This window comes from Eutrigla gurnardus, assembly GCF_963514095.1.
Source record: "Eutrigla gurnardus genome assembly, contig: SCAFFOLD_45, whole genome shotgun sequence".
Taxonomy (NCBI): domain Eukaryota; kingdom Metazoa; phylum Chordata; class Actinopteri; order Perciformes; family Triglidae; genus Eutrigla; species Eutrigla gurnardus.
Genome location: NW_028155379.1, coordinates 1,829 through 22,981, shown reverse-complemented (window position 1 = coordinate 22,981; position 21,153 = coordinate 1,829). Strand labels below are relative to the sequence as shown.

Below are 21,153 nucleotides of genomic sequence, written 5' to 3'. Positions count from 1 at the left end.
TGTACTGTTGTCGTTTATGAATGTCTTATAAGGTGTCTTTGAAAGGTGCCTTTAAATAAAATGCATTATTATTATTATTATTATGTTTTGTCTCTTCGTAGTTGTTGTTTTGTTTTTTTCTGAGTCTCTTCCTGGTTGGTTTGTGTCTCTTTAATAATCAGCATTTTGTTGGTGAAGGTTAGGGCCACCCCTGACAACTCGGTGCCCCTGGGCCTGTGCCCAGAAGGTCCGTTCAGTAATCCATCCGTGGTACTGGATATGCTGCTATGTTTTGACATTTAACCCATTTCTGTACATGTGCTGAGTGGGGTATTTCTGCTTTAAGAAAAATCTTTCAAAAGTTCAAGCTCAAGATTCTCAAAATAACATTTCATTCAATTTACATTGTCACATCATCGAACTCCATATCTGTAATAAAAGGATATCTTATTTACAGTTTTTTTCAGTCGCTAACAAGCGTTTGTCCAACCAGTTGTCACATTAACAAAACTCTAAACACAATAAGCACAGCATCGGTCTTCTGTGGCCATACCATTCACACATTTCATGTCGTTTTCACACAATATGCAGTCAGTGAACACATTTCCACAATGCTTACATTTTCTTAACAGACAAGCTATACCTCCCAACAAAATGATGGATTGTTTTTGTATTATTTACGAATGTTAACACACAACATCCCACAATAGCAAAAACAATATTCCAAACCTTAGATACAATATCAAAACCTCTGATTCTGCAATGATATCAGTTCAAAAACAATATATCTCGGCTGATAATAAACAAACAATTGAATAATTGACACACAGCTGATTTATGTTGGCTAAATTGGGCTGGTTTAGACTCAGTAGCAGGGGCTATTTTTTCTATTACACTGACACTTATACAGTGAAAGGAGGACTTTGAGGAGTGATGTTTTCAGAAACAGAGAAAGACAAACGTTTTATCTGGGCTTTTTGCTGTTGTTTTTTTGTTCAGAATGCTCTTGTGTGTTTCATGGATATTTTGTTCAATGTAAGCAATACTGTAAAACTTTTTCTGTTCTATCATACTGTAAACAGTATTTCTACTGTACCTCCTGTAGTAAAAAGTAAAGGAAAAAAACTGATTTGCTTTTTACTGGAATGCTTTTGAATGTGAACATTACATGTAGACATAAAGTTCCCAACCAAGAAATGTAGTGTAAAAACGGTGGATTGCATGTTTTGCATGCAAATACCTGTAAAACCGAAACATAAAAGTCTATGCAGTTTTTGTAATGTCAACAATAGCCAGTATTTTGAAACCTGGTGTACTTTGATTGACTGCATGTACCTTGTGAAGTAAAAACAAGTGTTATTCTTTGACACAATAATTTCATTTTGAGTCAGATTTCCAGTGTTTTGGTAAAGTTAGTGTGTGCAGAGAAAGATGTGTTCTATTTTGAAATTAAGAGTTAGTATATTTAACAAAATGTGTTTTTGAGAAGAAAATTATCCATTTGGCCAATTGTGTTTTGTAGGTGTGAGTCTGTGTTAAGACTTTAAAAAAAGTATCTTAAGTATGGGTAAGTGCTTGTTAGCGATTGAAAAAACTGTAACATTAAAAAATATGTTACAGTTTTTGCCGAATGCTTACAGACATGTTGCAGACTTTGGCTCACTGTGTCATAACTTAACACACAGGTCGAGTAAGACACAGCACATGGAGATAAAGTCTTAACTTATACGGCAAAATGAAACTCTTGAAACAAAACTTAACAATCCCATTTCAAAACAGTTTTTAGCATCAAAACATTAAACACATGCACCTTTGTTTGCGCTCTTTCCTAGCAGCAACAACACACAGATGTGCTTTATGCAAAACACAGCTGTATTTAGTACTTTGGATGGTTTTTGACTTTAAAAGTCTCATATAGATTTTTTTTTGTGAAAGATTGCTCCACTACAGTTGATCTAGACACATGAAAACAAAATGGAAACGCTTCAGAATGTATTTTTATTTTTTTTCAGGTTTTTGCAAAGGTAAAAAAAACAAAACACAAAGACATGGTAACTAAAATGTTCTACAAAACAGTTGTAAGAAAACGATTGGAAGACATTTAGGCTATGGATCCCGTCTCCTGTTGGCATTTGGCCACATCACCTCATCCACATCACAGGCAATGTCCTCCCTTGCCAAGCAACGGGGGAAATATCTCCTTGCATGCCGAATCCAACCCTGTATGGACCTCACCTCAATGTGGCCGCATGCCTCTTCCATGGCTTGTAGAAGAGGCATGCGGGCATGTGGTTGACGGTCATAAACCTTCCAGCGCCATGCTGAAAAGAACTCCTCAACTGGATTCAGAAATGGGCTGTACGGTGGCAAGTTGAGTGTAATGAATCTATTATGGTTGGTGAACCAGTCCCGGACCAGAGCCGCCCGATGGAAACTGACGTTATCCCAGACGACAACAAACTGGGGCTGCTCTGGCCCGTCCTGGACTACTGTTTCATGAAGTGTGTCCAGAAAGCCAATAATGAGGGCTGTGTTGTAGGGACCGAGGATGGAGTGGAGATGCAGGACTCCCTGTACACTGATTTCCCCCGCGCTGACCAGGGACATGCACTATGGCCCTTTGCCCAATAATGTTTCGGCCCCGACGTCTGGTTTTCGCCAGGTTGAACCCAGCCTCATCTACAAAAATAAACTCATGCTGCTGTGGAGCTGCATCAAGTTCCAGGAATCTCTAAAACAGAAACATGTAGATAATGTACAGTGAATATAGTGTGATTGAAAACACAGGACTATCACATATACATTTACACACAATACTGTGTGTGTGTGTGTGTGTGTGTGTGGCTTACTTGCACATAGTCATGACGGAGGTCTTTGACTCTCGCACTGTTCCTCTCGAATGGAACTCGATATAGCTGCTTCAGTGAGATGTTGTGCTTTTTGAGGATAAGGAGAGTGTAGATATGCTGACAGTGTTGATGCCAGTGAAGGTTATTTGATCTGCAAGGATCTGCTCTCTCAAATCACGAAGCCGGATTTCATTATTTGCCAAAACAGTATTGACGATGGCCACCTCCTGTTCATCACTGAGCATAGCCTGCCTTCCACCCTGTGCAGGTCGTCTGGCAGTTCTGTAGAAAATGAAACATCATACTTTAAACCCATAGACCTACAGTAATACAGCAATGTATTGTACTGTGCATTTGAACAATGTGCAATACTGTCATTTCTTTGGTCCATTTTAGTGTGGAAACTTTAAAACATACCTGTTTTCCAGTCTGAACGTTGTAATAATTGAGGCTACTGAGTATAGCGACTCAGGTTTGGATGGACTCTCTGCCCAGCCTCCCTCATTGTAAGGCCATGATTTATAACATGGTCCACCAAAGTGGCCCTCATGTCATGGGATATTTGTCTTCTGTTGCCTGCTCCCCTTCTTCGTCCTCTTCCTCGTCTTGCTGCTGCTCTTCCTCTCCCTCTTCCTGCCTCCAAGTTTCCAAAGTTGGCACAAAGGAGCTGAGCTCAAATCAGGTGTATTTGTAGTGCTATGGCTTAGACTGATTGGTCTACAATTAGATGTTAAATGTTTTCATGTGTGTGAGTCAGTGTGCTTTTCCAATTTTAGTTGTGTTTTGTATTTTAAATCGATGTGATTTCCCAATGATTGCACGAGTCTTCCTTTTTGAACAATGTGTCTTATGTAAAAAAACAGTGTGTAGTGTTTTGCAAGAAGTGTGTTGGAGAATTTCAAACACAGTGCAAAGCATATATTGTGTTTGCAGGTTTGGTGCTTTTGTTTAGGGCATGGTCACCAAAGCTAGAGGTTGGGATGATTTGGGCATAGCAACCACTTTTAGTGTTTAAGCATTAGGCAAAAACTGTATTTGAAAACGCAGCACTCAGGTGTGCTATTGTTGGGGTTGTAGCAGGAGCAGATTTGGTTATCAACAGTTAATTATTAATATCAATATGATTATCGGTATTAATAATTATATTTAATATATTATCATGATATAATCATGAATAAACGGGGCACCACCCTGGGATCAGGGAAAAGATAACCTAAAACTGTATTCAGTCTCAATATGAAGGTTTTATACTCACATGCCAATCATCGTGATCATTGGCATAGGAGTACAAAACCAATCGAACAATTAAAAGGCGTGAAATTCAAGCACTAGCCTTCAAAACCTGCTGTTATCCAGTGACATATACACAACAAGCACAAGAGACCGCTAGTTATAATATAATAAGATTTATTAAAATCAGTAATAATGATCACAATCAATAACACTGCAATTAACAAAGCCTTATTACCTAACTACCTAACACACAAAGCTAAGCTTAAACAAAGGATGTGTGTGTGTGTGCGCGTGCGTGTGCATGTGCGTGTGTGCGTGCGTGTCGAGAGAGAGGGAGAGAGAGAGAGGGAGAGATGGCTATGGGCGGCCACCAGATGTAGCGAGAGAGAGAGAGAGAGGTGGAGCTATTCCTCGCAGCGTTCAGGGGCGGAGCCACTGAGGTCTGATGGAGTAGCGAGAGAGAGAGAGAGGTGGAGCTATTCCTCGCAGCGGTCAGGGGCGGAGCCACTGAGGTCTGACGGAGTAGCGAGAGAGAGAGAGAGATAGCCGTATGTAGCCACCAGATGTAGCTATGTCCCTAGCGCCCGCCGGGAACAGCTGGCTTAGGACACGTGTATGTGTGTGTGTGTTAGCGGGTCACAAACAAAGAGAGAGAAAATGCGCGAGCGATATTCGGAGGGACAGAAAGCGTGCCGTTACCACACGGGCTCGCGTGAATGAACTGGCGTTTATTCCGCGAGACCGGTCTTTTAACTGATAGTAGAGGCTTTCTGAGCTCGCGAATATGGCGGAGGTTAGTCGAAAACACTGTTACAGAAATCAACCCAGCGGCGATCACGATCAGCATTCAAATACAGCAGCACATGAACCAACGGACTCGGCGGTCCGCGATCAGAACTTAAAACACATTAACAAGAATTACTTTATCCTACACTATCACTTGTGTCTCTGCCCAGACTGATAGCCTCTTACTGGTATCGTTGCGTAAGACGATGACGGCGTTCCGTAACGGCGGTGGTTCGTGAGTCCCCGGCGTCAGCGGGGGGCGTGATGAGTCGGCTTCGTCCAGACGAGAGCGGAGCGGGTTTCCTCTCGTTGATCAAACTCAAATAAAGAAAACAGTCCGTGTTTCTTTCTTCCACGGACGGCGATATAATCGCGGCTTGGCGATTTAGTCAGCTTACTTCAGACAGCGTCTGGTAGCTGGACGGCAGGAACCGGCTTGGTTCCTCTTGTTGCAGCGGTGCGCTGCGGGAGGGGGTCGCCTCCCGTTGCAACGTGGTGTTGCGCCGGTTGTAGGAAGAGGCCAGAGTAGGAGTCGGAGTAAGAGTGAATAAGAGAGCGTTCTCTGGGCGGCTTCGGTTTATAAAGCTCAGGCCGCTCCAGGGGACCCCCCGGGGTTCCCTGAAGATGTCAGCCAATAGGATGGTTGGGTGGCGTCGCATCTCTCACCTGGGTGAGATGTGAAACTAAAATGGCGGTGTAGTTTTTAATCCCCTTTTCCCCATTGTCCTGGCCGCATGTGTAGGCTTCTGTAGGCCGCATTGTGTAGTCCTAACGGTTAGGTCCCAACAGTCCCCCTTTTGGTCTGAAGGTTGAGGTGTGGGACGCAACCTTCGGAGCAACATAAGGGCCGAACCGTCCATGTATTCCTTGAAACATGTGGGAGTCAAAACAGTCTGTATATTCCATGGAAAAGAGGTTAAACAGTTCATTCAGGTTAAAGTCCATGACTTTGATGGAGGCATTGTCTGGGCAGAGATTGAGGCAAGGTCTGGGCAGAGATTTCTACGGTCTGGGCAGAGATTTCTAACCATCTAACCTATATCAAACATCTGCTAAGACACAATTTTCACAAACATCAACATTGTCATTACACTCAGGTAGTTTCAAACAGGACACACCCCAACTATGAAAACGGAACAAAGGAGGAAAAGGAAAGCGAGGAAAAGGAGAAGGGGTTAGTGGTCGTTTGGTTTACTCCTGGAGAAGATTTAAGTTAGCCATATTTACTATGTTGTGGCTCAGGGCTGTAACGCTCCATGTAGCCAGAAACAGAGGAAATGTCAGAGGCGCTGTCATTATCTGAGTTGTCATGTTTGTACACTGCTGGTTCACGTGACTGGGACAGAATTTCGGAGTAGGGCTTCCTACTACTTCTGTGTGAATGCCCATCTCGACGCAGTTGGTGGGCATGTCGGTGATGCTCAGTATCCCCACGCCGTCTCTTACCAGGCTTCTGGGGGGAGTTTAGTGATGGTTGGGTCGAGTCACGCCATAGCGCTATCGTTTTTATCAGCTTCTCGATCGGGTCGCACGGATCCCTATCTTCGTCAGTTTGGGAGTTTGTCTGATTCCAGGGGCGTGCTGGCCGCTCACCCCCTTTTGCGCTGTTATGGGGGCTCTGCTTTAAGGCGGCGGATGTTTGGGAGTTACTCTCGTTCCTTGGTTTTGTCTGATTCCTGGGGCGTGCTGGCCGCTCACCCCCTTTCGCGCTGTTACGAGGGCTATGCTTTAAGGCGGCAGACGTTTCGGACGCAGATGTGTCGAAGTTAGCGGGCTGGCTTTTAGGTTTGCGCGCTAAGTGGGTTTCCCAAGCCATCTGTGCGTAATTACGAATCTCTTGCATGGAGAGTCGATGTGTCCTGAAGTGTATGGTGGCATCGTAGCGCACACTTTCGTGTAGGTTATGCAGGAAGAGGGCCTTGAAGGCAGGCTCTTCCTCCACTCCTGGGGAGTTACGGCCCTGAGCATAGGCGGCTCTGAAGCGCCAATAGTACTCCGTGGGTGATTCCTGCCCCTCATGTACGACGGCGAGGGCACTGATCGTAGCGGCGGCGGGATCCCAGTCCCGGCTATACTCCTTCCGGAGTGCTGCACAAAGTCTGGAGTATCGGTCCTGGGTTCTGGGTGCAAGTGTTCCTATGAAACTGCGGACATGTCTGGTTGTGGTCTTCCCGACTAGTCTGAGCTTCTCCCGTGAGGAGGCATGGGGGAGGTCAATCAGGAGTCTGTCTAACTCTCTCAAATATTCGTCAATATTATGGTTCGAGTTGTCGGGATCAAAATGTTGAATATCTTTAGCCATGCTCTCTAGCTCTTCAAAGCGGAAGCGCTGTGGCGTCCTTTCTGGTGAAGGCGAGACTAAGCTAGGTTGAGGAGGCGCGTCGCAAATTACAGGTTTGTTCCAAAGATAGGAAGATTTTGGAGGAGAACTTGTGTAAGTTCCACTGCTGGTTTCTTCGCTGTCTGTGTCGGAGCAATGGGAAGCTGCGTAGCCGTTACCGCTGTCTCTCAGTGGAGTTTGTCTTAAGGACTTTGTGTCCGCTGGTAACTGTTCCCATCTTCTGCATGGCGGGGGAGTCGTATTTTCACTACAAAAAGAGTGGGAGTCGGAGAAGCCTGAATCACACTGACTGGCCGAGTCGGCTGAGGGAGGACATTCTGGTTTAGACTTCGACCACCTGTTCTTGTAGGACAAAAACTGGGACTCTGTGGTGTGCAGGACATCTAAATAACGCATGGCTCTCATGTCTGCTGCTTGAGCGTCGTGGAGGTGACAAGCACTTTGCTCCTCTAGTGCTACCACTTTTTTCTCTAGGGCAGATTTACTCTGAACCAAGAGACAGGTTTGTTTGTAGAAAGTCAGTAGCAAGCATTTTAATAATGGACCCTTGGATGATGTTACTTCATCAGATCTGCTGTTCAGTAACACGTTGATCTCCTCTTGGCACTCACTGAGATTTAGTTTCTGCAAAAACTCAGAGTAGCCTGTCTGAAGGCTCTGTGCCACAGATGAGATGAACTGTTCACAAAAGTTCTCCATTGTGTCTGGAGAGAAAGGAGGGGGGTTATGCAAATCACCTGATAAGGTGACTGGCGGTTCTCTTTTAGAGAGGTCAGCGTCACGCTCCAATGATTCTATACAGCAACTCAGACTTACTGTAGGCTGCTTACTTAATTCTTTGCCAAAGGCACGCTAACTGAAATGCACGGCAGGAACAGTTAGGGAATTATTTGGGATTTTAACTCGAGCTAGAACCCGTGGTGGAAATAGCAAGGTACAATTTCAATGTTCACAGAGTCGGTGCACTCTGTGGCTCTATTCTCTGCTCTACTTCTAGTAAAGGGAGAATACGGTGGCTTTACTTGTTCGGTGCTAATTGCAAGAAAAAAGAATGTATTTGTTGTTATGCTGATGTGGGTGCACAGGTGAGCTGCGTCGACCTGTGACTTACAATGGAAATGTTAGTACTCTTCTACAGCCTGTGGACTGTCAATGAGGTGTCTCTAGCAACTCTGGTGAGTAATAACAGTGTTATAACGCGTCTTAGTATCCCTAACCCTGTGTTTGTTAGTATTGTTGTCAAACAATAAATGGCTAATCACAACATGCATATGCAACCCTCGACTGTATTTGCTTGGCAAATAGTAACAGGGAGCAAACAAATCGATCCTTGAACATCGATTTGTAAACAATGATATCAATAACAACAATTCCTATTATTGTTATTATTACTATAATTCTCAGGTTATTGTGCATAAATCTCTGGATAAAGCTGGTTTAAGAAGCCCTCACACGGGGCACCATTTATGTTGGGGTTGTAGCAGGAGCAGATTTGGTTATCAACAGTTAATTATTAATATCAATATGATTATCGGTATTAATAATTATATTTAATATATTATCATGATATAATCATGAATAAACGGGGCACCACCCTGGGATCAGGGAAAAGATAACCTAAAACTGTATTCAGTCTCAATATGAAGGTTTTATACTCACATGCCAATCATCGTGATCATTGGCATAGGAGTACAAAACCAATCGAACAATTAAAAGGCGTGAAATTCAAGCACTAGCCTTCACAACCTGCTGTTATCCAGTGACATATACACAACAAGCACAAGAGACCGCTAGTTATAATATAATAAGATTTATTAAAATCAGTAATAATGATCACAATCAATAACACTGCAATTAACAAAGCCTTATTACCTAACTACCTAACACACAAAGCTAAGCTTAAACAAAGGATGTGTGTGTGTGTGCGCGTGCGTGTGCATGTGCGTGTGTGCGTGCGTGTCGAGAGAGAGGGAGAGAGAGAGAGGGAGAGATGGCTATGGGCGGCCACCAGATGTAGCGAGAGAGAGAGAGAGAGGTGGAGCTATTCCTCGCAGCGTTCAGGGGCGGAGCCACTGAGGTCTGATGGAGTAGCGAGAGAGAGAGAGAGGTGGAGCTATTCCTCGCAGCGGTCAGGGGCGGAGCCACTGAGGTCTGACGGAGTAGCGAGAGAGAGAGAGAGATAGCCGTATGTAGCCACCAGATGTAGCTATGTCCCTAGCGCCCGCCGGGAACAGCTGGCTTAGGACACGTGTGTGCGGCGTGTATGTGTGTGTGTGTTAGCGGGTCACAAACAAAGAGAGAGAAAATGCGCGAGCGATATTCGGAGGGACAGAAAGCGTGCCGTTACCACACGGGCTCGCGTGAATGAACTGGCGTTTATTCCGCGAGACCGGTCTTTGAACTGATAGTAGAGGCTTTCTGAGCTCGCGAATATGGCAGAGGTTAGTCGAAAACACTGTTACAGAAATCAACCCAGCGGCGATCACGATCAGCATTCAAATACAGCAGCACATGAACCAACGGACTCGGCGGTCCGCGATCAGAACTTAAAACACATTAACAAGAATTACTTTATCCTACACTATCACTTGTGTCTCTGCCCAGACTGATAGCCTCTTACTGGTATCGTTGCGTAAGACGATGACGGCGTTCCGTAACGGCGGTGGTTCGTGAGTCCCCGGCGTCAGCGGGGGGCGTGATGAGTCGGCTTCGTCCAGACGAGAGCGGAGCGGGTTTCCTCTCGTTGATCAAACTCAAATAAAGAAAACCGTCCGTGTTTCTTTCTTCCACGGACGGCGATATAATCGCGGCTTGGCGATTTAGTCAGCTTACTTCAGACAGCGTCTGGTAGCTGGACGGCAGGAACCGGCTTGGTTCCTCTTGTTGCAGCGGTGCGCTGCGGGAGGGGGTCGCCTCCCGTTGCAACGTGGTGTTGCGCCGGTTGTAGGAAGAGGCCAGAGTAGGAGTCGGAGTAAGAGTGAATAAGAGAGCGTTCTCTGGGCGGCTTCGGTTTATAAAGCTCAGGCCGCTCCAGGGGACCCCCCGGGGTTCCCTGAAGATGTCAGCCAATAGGATGGTTGGGTGGCGTCGCATCTCTCACCTGGGTGAGATGTGAAACTAAAATGGCGGTGTAGTTTTTAATCCCCTTTTCCCCATTGTCCTGGCCGCATGTGTAGGCTTCTGTAGGCCGCATTGTGTAGTCCTAACGGTTAGGTCCCAACACTATAAAAGGCAGCAGGTGAGTTCACCTGTCTTCAACAAAAATGGAAGGAGCTAGAAGAAGAAGAAGAGTGAGAATGAGAGGGGGACAAAGAGGAGATGAAGGCGGTAGAGGAAGAGGAGAAGGAGGTAGAGGAGGAGGCCCAGGTAGAGGAAGAGGAGAAGAAGGAGATAGAGGAAGAGGTAGATAAAATAAATACTTGAAATATTCAGTCTGCAGCATCAGTGTTGTGCAGTGCTTGATAAGTTTATAGTAGGCCTATTTGTGTACATTCTCCCTATATCTCAAACTAATCATGAAGAATGTTGTGGGTTTGTCACTATTTTTTTGACATCTAAATTATCCTTTACATAACAATGTCTGGCCAATAATCTAGCACATGCTATTTACTAAAATTAGTTTTTTTACAAATGTATTTTTTATTTATCACAGCAGTGTGAAACTGGCTGCAATAGTGTCTGATCATTGAGGACTGTGTTGGTTTAAATGAAAACTAATAGCATTTTCACAAATATGTGTATATGTTTTGACTGAAGTGTGTCATTTTGCAAACAATCTAGGAATTATGCAAATTGAGTGTGGTGTTTGGATAATTGTGATTATATTTTGAAAAAAAGAACCCGGTTTTCAAAATTGCATGTAAACAATTGAAAAAAACTGTAACACTGTATCAAATACACCATACAGAGACAAGTAAGAATTTCTGAACATTATGCTTTGGGCTAATGAAAACCAAATTAGCTACCATACCAACAGTCTCCAGCGCAGAGGCCACCTCAGAGTGAATGTCGGGAGCATCGACAGGGGGACGAGTCTTCTGACTGCAACCAGCTGTACCAGAATACAATACAGCAACAATCGTTTATACCATTAAATCAAACAAATGATACACAACATCAGTTAACATAACACGAGACTTAAAGTGGTGACTCCTAGGGCCCTAGTTTCGTAGACCAGGCGCAGTCAGCGCGCGATTTTTGTCCAGACATTGTTATGTAGAGGATAATTTAGATGTCAAAAAAATAGTGACAAACCCACAACATTCTTCATAGGTAAACTTCTCAAAGTAGTTGAATCTGACCTGAGAGTTTCCAGTCGACAGTGTGGACTCTCCAGGCCAGCAGACAGCAGCTTCACTCCTGAATCCTGCAGGTCGTTGTTACTCAGGTCCAGGTCTCTTAGACTGGAGGACTGGGAGCTGAGAACTGAGGACAGACCTTCACAGCTTCTCTCTGAGAGGTTACAGCCACTGAGTCTGAAGAGGAATCAGAAATTAGTGATGAAACAATTACAAACAACTGTTCATCACCTCAGGTTCTAACTGACATTTTTGTCATAATTAAGTTATTCACATGTTCTTATTCTATGACAACTTAGTAACATTATGTGAGGTGTTTTGTTTAGGAAACTAAAAGGTTCTATTTCCAAAGTCAAACCACGTTGGTTCTCTAAGGTTCTACTTGTGAGCCAATCAGCAGGTCAAATGCACACAGGAAGACCAATGGGGTTCTGCTTCTTTGTCATGTTGCTATGGTTACTTAGTGGCAGCTAGGGCTGCACGATATATCGTTTGAGCATCGTCATCGCAATGTACGTGTGAGCGATAGTCACATGGCAGCAGAGCCTGCGATGTCGGAGGCGAATTAACTCATCTAATTTCAACGGTCGCTGACTGACACACACTCAAGGATGACATTCTGATTTCAGAGGTGGGGGGGACACAAGTATTTTTAATAAAACTCTAACTCTTTCAGTTCACTGTGTTTTCTACTAGTTCTTCTAGTTTTCTATTGCTACTTTTAAGTCTACTGTTCCCTTTTTTGGTTTGACTGGTTGTAAATCATGTAGCAAAACATTATCACCCAATTCTAATCCAATAGTAATAATAATAATAATAATAATAATACATGTTATTGATCAGATTATTGAGAGCTTTGTAAATGATGAGGAGGATCTTGAAGTGGATATGCTGCTTTATTGGGAGCCAGTGAAGGTGTTGCAGGATGGGTGTAACGCCTTTCTTTGAGTAACTTACACTTTGACTTCTAAAGAAGTCTCTTATGTCCACTTTTCTTTTTTTAGACATCCTGGCTGCGTCTAATTACCAAACACACACACATGGACACCGATTCAAACGTTAATGTAAATGAAACCTCTGATATTACAATCCTTCTAGCTGACGTGAACTAACTTCTAGTAACGGACTTTATATAGTTTTGTTGAAATCGTGTTTACTTCTTTTCTACTAGATTCTGCTCTTATTTATTTATTTTTTAACCTTTTTGATTAAAAAAGAAAGATGTTTAGTTTTACTGTAAAATATTTCAATCATTCAGTTGTTGAATAAAAGGTTGAAACATGTTTATCACTCATTGTTAGTTTCTTAATGTAATTATGAAGCTGGAATGTTCCATTTTAATATAATATAATAATAAATGTTAGAACAAAACATGTCCTCAAGTCCCAGCACAATAAAAGCAAGCAAAACATATCTCTAAAACAGACAGAAGCCATTCTACTCACATACATCGTGGTCCATTGAGCTGATTTAACCAACTAAACCAACGAGCATGCTACCACTAACAACAGCTGGTGCACTGCCAAAACTCTCTGGGTAAATCTCACAGGGCAGAGCATTCCCATACCAAACCCAACAACCTGTACCGAAAATATCCAGTACTGCCAGTACTGCCTGCCAGAATACCGCCAAAGACACGCACCTTAACACACTAAGTAAGCTGAAACAATGGCTCACGAGTTGCTTACCGATGATATCCAGCACATCGGGTCTGATGAGGGGCTCTCCTCCAGTGAGGCGGATCTTCTCCACCCCCTCACGGACAAAGAGGCGAGCCAGGGTCAGCACCTCGGAGGTGGACAGCAGCTGGCCCCGCGGGGTGAGTTTCACCCCCTCCTCCGGCATGCAGTACTGACCTGAAAACACCCAGACACCAAAGATGTTTCTATCCTACATCATCACAAGTTCACGGATTGCCCAATAATTGGGGCTCTGGTGGGAAATGAAACCTACAGACGTGGATCTACTTATATTATAAGCATATAACAATATAAAATGAAACTACAGATGTTAAATTAAATGGTAGTATCCTTTTGTCTTCCTGTCATTTACCTGAATATTATAAAGCAATTAGTACAAAGAAATAAATAGATTGTATGAAAATGATTATGCTGTTGTTCCAGATGTTTGCATCTTATTGAGTTATTCAACCTTTCATAGGTTTTAGAAAAAAATGAGCCCTGCTTTTCTTTTCATTGACATGTTCTCAGGTGTCATCATCATACTCAAGATTATACTGCAACTATTGATGAACAACATGCCGAAAACCTGCTCACTGATCCATAATGGTTGCCAACTGAATTCTAATGGGCGGGTTGTCATTAAATACAAGCTGGACCTGTATAACATATGTTTTCTTCTGGTTTATTTTCAGCACTCAATATTCACTCTAGAGACAAGAACTAATTTTGGATAGACTGAACTTTTGTCTGTTGCTATACAGGATTTCATTCAATTTAAATACGTACACATTATTCTAAACAGGTGATGATGATGTTTGCAGTTATTCTTTAAATGATAAATCTCCTGCAGTCTTGTCTACAAAATCTCCGACCTGAGTTGTAGCTCGTCGTAGCTTTTATTACTGAATGTGGTTTCTTCAGTTAGCTGGATAAGAGCTTCTACTCACAGCGCAGGTTGCATTTCTCAGTCAGGGAGATGCGCAGGTAGCTGTGCCTCCGGCCGAAGCTGTCAGTCAAGAACGCCGAGAAGGGAAGTACGCTCTCATCTCTCAGCCTCTCCTGGGGATAAAGAACAGTTATTATTATTTATTAGATCCGTATTCATGTCTCATTCATGTTAGTGCATTTATAGGAAGATAGGAAACACTAATTGGGAGGGGAAAGGCAGATATGTGAAATAATCCTGAATAAACAAATAAATCAACACACTGAAAAGTCACACAGGGAGTTTGCACGTGGCTTTGTGGATGGCTTTGACCTTTGACCTGTTGTAGAAGAAAATGTGTTACCTCACAGTTTTATTTTCATCTCATACTAATATTCCTTTCTCTTGTACTTGTACTTCAAATGTCCTGCTGCTCCTATCTGACTGTGGTTAACTTTTGTTATCCTGATATCCTCCTTATCTCACATTGATTGATCACGGCCCGATGAATGGCCCGTTGTGACGTTGTGTAGAGAAACCAGGCTGCCTGGAGAGCAGCTCTCTTCCTCTTGGAAGCAGACATTTATTGAGTCAATGCAGATCCACTCATCACACCTTCCTCCATGTTGTCTGTAAACGGTATAAAACTCTGACTAGCCCCACACTCGTCAGAAAGGATTTCATGGAAACGCTGTCAGTGATTAAACCTCCACCAGCCACAGAACTGGACCTGAAGAGTTTTCTTCCACTGTCAAAAGTGGGCCATTACTATGTCAGATGTTATCAGCATTAATGGCAAAAACACACTGTTAAGCTTAGATGGAGCGGTGACTCCTCTTCTCTTGCGTGGTGAAGAATAAGCAGATCGATAGATTCTCTTTAGCCTTTGGCGTATTTATTCTCTAGAATACATGACTGACTACTGTCCAGTCAGTTCCAACAACAACAACGAACAACGGGGACAGTTGTTTCGCGCGCTGCTTCACAAGAACGTAGCGACGTCATCACGTTGTCCCTTCAAAGTAAGGGCGTAATCATATATTAATACTTGACACATATATTAACACTTAACACCCCCACTCGCACTTAGCTCACTGGGTTACCTAAAAAAACAGAACAATAACACGGTTTCCCTCTTTGGCTTAACACACAAATATACTCTGCACTTTTAAGTGCCAAACATATCCTGAGCAAACTTCTTTAGCTTTAGCTTAGTGGCCGGCTTTGTCAACACATCGGCAATCATTTGCTCAGTAGGGCAATATTCCAAAGTTACCCTTCCATTATTTACAGTTTCCCTGATGAAGTGGTACTTAATATCTATGTGCTTGCACCTTTGCCTGCTTACTGGGTTTCTGGCTAGTGCGATAGTACCCTGGTTGTCTTCGTACACCTTTGTTTGTGTATATTTGTATTTGTCCATGCCTTCTAGTAGCTGTTCTAAGTAGATACATTCCTGTAAGGCTGATGCTAAAGACATGTACTCGGCCTCGCATGTAGATAGTGCTACTGTTGGTTGTTTTCTGCTTTTCCATGAGATGAGAGAGCTTCCCTCACTCAAACTGGCACAATATCCTGTCATACTATGCCTATCTGTTACGTCTGAGGCCCAGTCAGCATCACAGTATATTCTAAGACCTAGTCTCTTTGTGTCGCTTCCTTTGAAGCATAACTTCTGTTCTTTTGTACCTTTGAGGTATCTGAACACATGTTTTACTGTGTTCCAATGTTCTTCAGTTGGTTCAGCAAAATGCTGAGATAATTTACTGACCACAAAGCTTAGATCTGGTCGAGTGCATGTGGACAAGTATATTAAACTTCCCACTGCCTCCCTGTACTTCTTTGGCTCATTCATTTTGTCAGCATCCTCTGAGTACTCAAGCTTTGGCTCACATGGAGTCTCTCTTGGCCTGCAATCCTGCATTTCAAACCTCTCTAGTATCTTGGTTGCATATCTCTGCTGTGACATTGTAACCTGACTCTCTGTTTGGTTAAAGTCTATCCCCAGAAAATGGTTCAACCTCCCTAGATCCTTCATCTTGAACCTCTCTGCGAGCATTCTCTTCACACTGTTCAGTACATCGTCATCACTAGCGGCTACAATTAGATCATCAACCCATATGATCAAAATAACCTTTTTGTGCTGTTTTTCTCTTGTGTACACACAGTTGTCTGCAGGATTCTGTTCAAAACCATTCTCAGTAAGATATGTATGTAACATTACATTCCAATTTCTCCCTGACTGTTTTAGACCATATAAAGACTTCTGTAATTTACACACCACTTTTCCACCAGTTTCAGACTCTGTCTCAAAACCTTGTGGTTGCTCCATATATATTTCACAGTCAATCGGTGCATGCAAATAGGCCGTCTTAACGTCCATCTGGTGCAAAATAAGATTCTCCTGTGCTGCCTTTTGCATGACCACCCTCACACTTGTCATATCTGCTGTAGGTGAGAATGTCTCTTCATAGTCAATCCCTTCTTTTTGACTGTAGCCTTTCGCTACAAACCTCGCCTTGTACTTGTCTGATCCGTCGATATCACTCTTGAGTGCATAGACCCACCTACCCCCCACTGCCTGTTTACCCGGTGGCAACTGAGTGAGGCTGTAAGTCTTGTTCTCCTCCAGTGATCGCATCTCCTCATCCATTGCATTTTTCCACTGCTTTGACTTTGTTGATGCTATGGCGTCCTGGTAGGTTTGCGGAATGTCGCATACGGCTCTGTAACAGTAGTCCACAGCTGTTTGCAGTTTGTCAACCTTGTCCTCGGTTTCAAACTCCTGCAGGTGAGATGGTCTCCTCCTGTTTCTCGGTGGGTTCCTTCTGTTTACAATCTGTTCAGGTAAAACCTCTGAAGCACCACTTTGAACACCCTGACCTGGTAAATTTTTCACACATTCATCAACATTTTCTTCCATATTGACCTTGGGATGTACCTCTCTATCACTACATTCTATGTGTGACTCAGGCGTTTGTGTTTCTCTCTCTGTGGCTGCCTTGGTTGGGAATTTTACCAACCTGTGTTTCTGAACCCTCTCTGTGTCAGGATAGTATACCAGGTAAGCTGGGCTGTTTTTGTCATAGCCTACGAACACACCCTGCTCACACCTAGAGTCTAGCTTGCCCTTTTCTTGCTTGTAGGCAAAACACACTGATCCAAATTTTTGCAGTTTGGATACATTTGGCACCCTGCCATTTAACAGCTCGTATGACGTTTTCTTTGTGCGTCTGCTGTAACACCTGTTTCTCACGTAAGCTGCTGTCTGGATAGCATAGTTCCATAGCTTGTCTGGTAGTTTACTTTCTATCAGAAAACATCTGGCCATATCATACAGTGTTCGCCACCCTCTCTCTGCTGTGCCGTTTTGGTGGGGCGAATAGGGCGCAGACGTCTCGTGCCTGATTTTATTCTTCCTTAACATTGTTTGGAAGTCTCCACATGTAAACTCAGTGCCGTTGTCTGAACGGATACACTTGACTTCTCCATAAGGTGCTATGTCTGCCAAGAACCATTCTGTGGCCTGTACTGCATCACTTTTGGACCTTAGAAAATACACCAATATGGTACCTGAGTAGTCGTCTGTAAAAGACTGTGTATATTTGTGTCCATCTATGCTCGGTGTTCGCATGGGACCTGTTAAGTCAGTGTGCACAAGTTCCAAAGGTTTCTTAGCCTTACTGTCTGGCTCCCTATTCCTTGTTTGGGTGAATTTTCCCTGTGTACACACTTCACAAAATGCTGGCCTTACTGCACCTCCCTCTATCTCCATGCCTTCCACTACACCCTTTAACTTCTGTACATCTTCGTAGTTACAATGACCCAAAATCTCGTGCCAGGTTTGTACATCATGACACACACATTGTTTACATTGATCAACATTAATTTCAACAGTTGGCAAGTAAAACAAATTTCGACTTTCATGGATATCAAACCTGCTGCCATCGTTGGTAACCATGCGACTGTCCTCTTTCTGAAAGGTGATCGTCGCTCCTCCGTTTACTGCTCTTGCAACCGAAAAGATGTCGTGTGGGTATGAAGGTATGTACAGCGCGTCTCGAAGTTGCGCTCTGTGCTGGCGTCCGGCGTTGTCTAGTAGGTAGATCACCGCTGTTCCCCTCCGTTGTGCTATTCCGCTGCACTTGGTTCCGTCGGCCAACTCCACTGAATGGGACTCGGGCCGGAATGAGTCATTGAAGCTCTTGAACTTTCCGATGTCATTGACAATGTGGGATGTCGCTCCCCCGTCCACCATGATGTCCTTCATGTTCACATTGTCCGGTGGTTTCTTTCTTTTGGTGTGGTTGACCTTGAAGAGTTGATCCTGGTTGCTATTCGGTTCCTCTGCGACTCTTCTGGCTCCATCTTGAGTCCTCTTTTTCCTGCATATAGATTCTTGGTGTGTGTTCGTCTTGCAGTAACCGCACCACACTTTTATGGAGCATGCCCTTGACTTGTGTCCTTTTAGTCCACACCTGTAGCATGTTACGTCGGTGTCTTCACTTTTTCTGCTGCTGCTGGCGTGCGTTTTGGCGGGGCCTCGGCTTGGCCTCACACTCGTCTTCATCACGTTGTCTGCGGATTCTACTGTGTTTATTTTCTCTGACTCTTCATAAATCCGTAGCCTTCTCTTGAAGTCTGTGAATGTAACATTATCTTCATTCTGTGTTACATGGACGGCTAGTGGCTTGAAGGAGTCTGGTAGTCCGTTTAATACCATGGCTATGGTCAGTCCATCACTCATGGTCTCCCCTGCATCTCTCAAAGCAGTAATGACGTTCTCCGCTCTTATCATATAGTCAGTAGTACTCTCGTTCTCTGTCATGCTTAACTTGGTCAAAGACGTGTACAAGTTTATTATTCTAGGCTTGCTTTTTCCCGAATAATGTTCCCTCAATATTCCCAGGGCTTTCCTGCCGTCATCGGCTGCATCGTGCCTGATCAGCGATAGGCTCTTATCGTCTATCAGTCTTACCAGTTCAGCATAACAATCAGCATTCTTCGCGCCATCTTGGGCTAGCTGATCTGCGTTGCCGCCGGCAGGCTCATTCAATATTGTCCCTTTTAGCTTATGAATGTGCAAGTGGCCTAGGAATCTTGTTTCCCACAGTTCATATTTGTCTTCTGATCCATCGAATATGAGCTTTGTTCCAATGATTCCTGCCGTTGTGCTTGCCATTTTTGCTTACACGCCAATTTCACTCGGGGGCTATTAGCCTCTTTGCTAGTCTCTTAGCTTGCTATACGTTCATTGCTAAGCTAGGTTGTTATCTTCTTTAGCTTTCACGTTATACGACGCTACTCACGTTTCACTTCTTCCGAGAATCTAAACGCTCATTTATCTCCAAGCTGGTACACAAAGCATTCACGTTAGCCTAAGCATGTCCAAGTTCCGTGTCTATACTGCGCGGCAACTTCTTCTTTCGGTAATCCGTCCGAGATGCTTGTTATACTTTCATTGTGTCCTAGCGTTTCCTGGGCCCATAACCTGTTAAGCTTAGATGGAGCGGTGACTCCTCTTCTCTTGCGTGGTGAAGAATAAGCAGATCGATAGATTCTCTTTAGCCTTTGGCGTATTTATTCTCTAGAATACATGACTGACTACTGTCCAGTCAGTTCCAACAACAACAACGAACAACGGGGACAGTTGTTTCGCGCGCTGCTTCACAAGAACGTAGCGACGTCATCACGTTGTCCCTTCAAAGTAAGGGCGTAATCATATATTAATACTTGACACATATATTAACACTTAACACACACTTAATTGAACTACAGCACCAAGCCAGATACAATATATCTATGCATCCCGTGTATTCCTGTGTAAAGACAGAGCTGCTGTAGTTCAAATCCATCGGTCCTCTGGATTTCCCTCCAAACAACCACTTCATTCATGACTTCTTAGGAATGCTTTAGACTCTCAAAGACAAAGCAACCAGCTGTCATGGCTGCCATAGCTGCTGTAATCTCATTGAGTTACCTAATGACCGTTTAATACAGTCATTACGGTGCTGGCTGGGTGTTGAACCCCTAACAGAGTTTACGTTAGCTTGTTTAGCCATTAGGCCCTGAACTGGACAGAGGTTATGGCTACGTCACAACCTGACACAACTCACCCAACGAGGTTAAAACTAGCTATAAGTCCGGTGGTTGAACTAGACGGGGTGAGACCTCCACGGTGAAACCGGCGGCACCGACTACTACTTGGTGTCGGTTTATGACGGTAAACGTTACCTGTCTGGACCTCATTTTCAGAGATGAGGCGAAGTTGGCTCCAGATGAGGTCGACTCTCCAAATTCAAGTTCATTTTCCTTGTGCGTAGCGCCGGAGTACAGCCGCGGGACGGCGCCGCGCAGGACGGGAGCGCGCACGACTTTCCTGAAAGCCGTTAACCGGCTCCGTGTGTCCAACAAGCGGCAGCACATGCGAGCGTGTGTCGCCATACTGTTGTTTTCTGACAGCTCCGAGCTCCGCCGCGGCCGACCGGGGCTCCTCTCTGCAGTACAACATGTCAGTTAACCTAGGGGGAGTAGCAGGGGGCGGGGTCACGGCAAGCCAATCCTGCCGACTGAAGCGAGGGCTGATGCACTCTGGGTAATGGAGTCCCTGCGCGTATTATGGCTTCAACGGCCCAAAACAATTACTAAGTAGCTCAGAATAATGACATACTACACTAACTCATTATTTTTGAGATGTTAAGTAACTATTAATAACTAAGTCATTATTTTGAGATACAATGTTATTAATTTTTAGACACTAAGTCAATATTCTGAGATACTAAGTCATTATTTTTTAGATACTTAATCAATGTTTTGGGAAAATACATCATTATTATGTGAAGTTCCTCATTATTTTGAGATACTATGTCAATATTGTTTAGATAGGTATGTCAAAATTTTGGGATAGCCGAAGTCAATATCTTTCAGATACTAAGTAAATATTTTTGGGATAATAAGTCATTATTTTTTAGATACTAAGTCAATATTTTTGAGATACTAAGTCAATATTTGACATAGCGTCCTCTCCATAAAATAAAGGCAAAAGTAAAATAAAATGTAA

At 43.7% G+C, this 21,153-nt stretch overlaps 1 protein-coding gene across 1 annotated transcript; it reads right to left on the bottom strand.

Moving 5' to 3' along the window:
* Nucleotides 1-11,495: 11,495 nt before the first annotated feature.
* LOC311010330 (molybdenum cofactor biosynthesis protein 1-like) lies at nucleotides 11,496-20,607 on the bottom strand. Its single transcript, XM_084040856.1, has 4 exons — nucleotides 20,328-20,607; nucleotides 14,116-14,227; nucleotides 13,175-13,342; nucleotides 11,496-11,663 (listed from the first exon to the last, which is right to left on the bottom strand). The coding sequence occupies exons 1-4, from the start codon at nucleotides 20,535-20,537 to the stop codon at nucleotides 11,587-11,589; spliced, it is 567 nt and encodes a 188-aa protein (XP_083896982.1). The 5' UTR covers nucleotides 20,538-20,607; the 3' UTR covers nucleotides 11,496-11,586.
* Nucleotides 20,608-21,153: the final 546 nt, after the last annotated feature.

What these genes read in the sequence shown, in the direction of transcription:
- LOC311010330 (XM_084040856.1), bottom strand. Translation starts at nt 20,537, where the DNA reads ATGGCGACACACGCTCGCATGTGCTGCCGCTTGTTGGACACACGGAGC. An exon ending in TGAAAATGAGGTCCAGACAG is followed by an intron (nt 14,228 to 20,327) that starts GTAACGTTTACC and finishes CTTTATCCCCAG; the next exon opens with GAGAGGCTGAGAGATGAGAG. An exon ending in TGAGAAATGCAACCTGCGCT is followed by an intron (nt 13,343 to 14,115) that starts GTGAGTAGAAGC and finishes GGGTGTTTTCAG; the next exon opens with GTCAGTACTGCATGCCGGAG.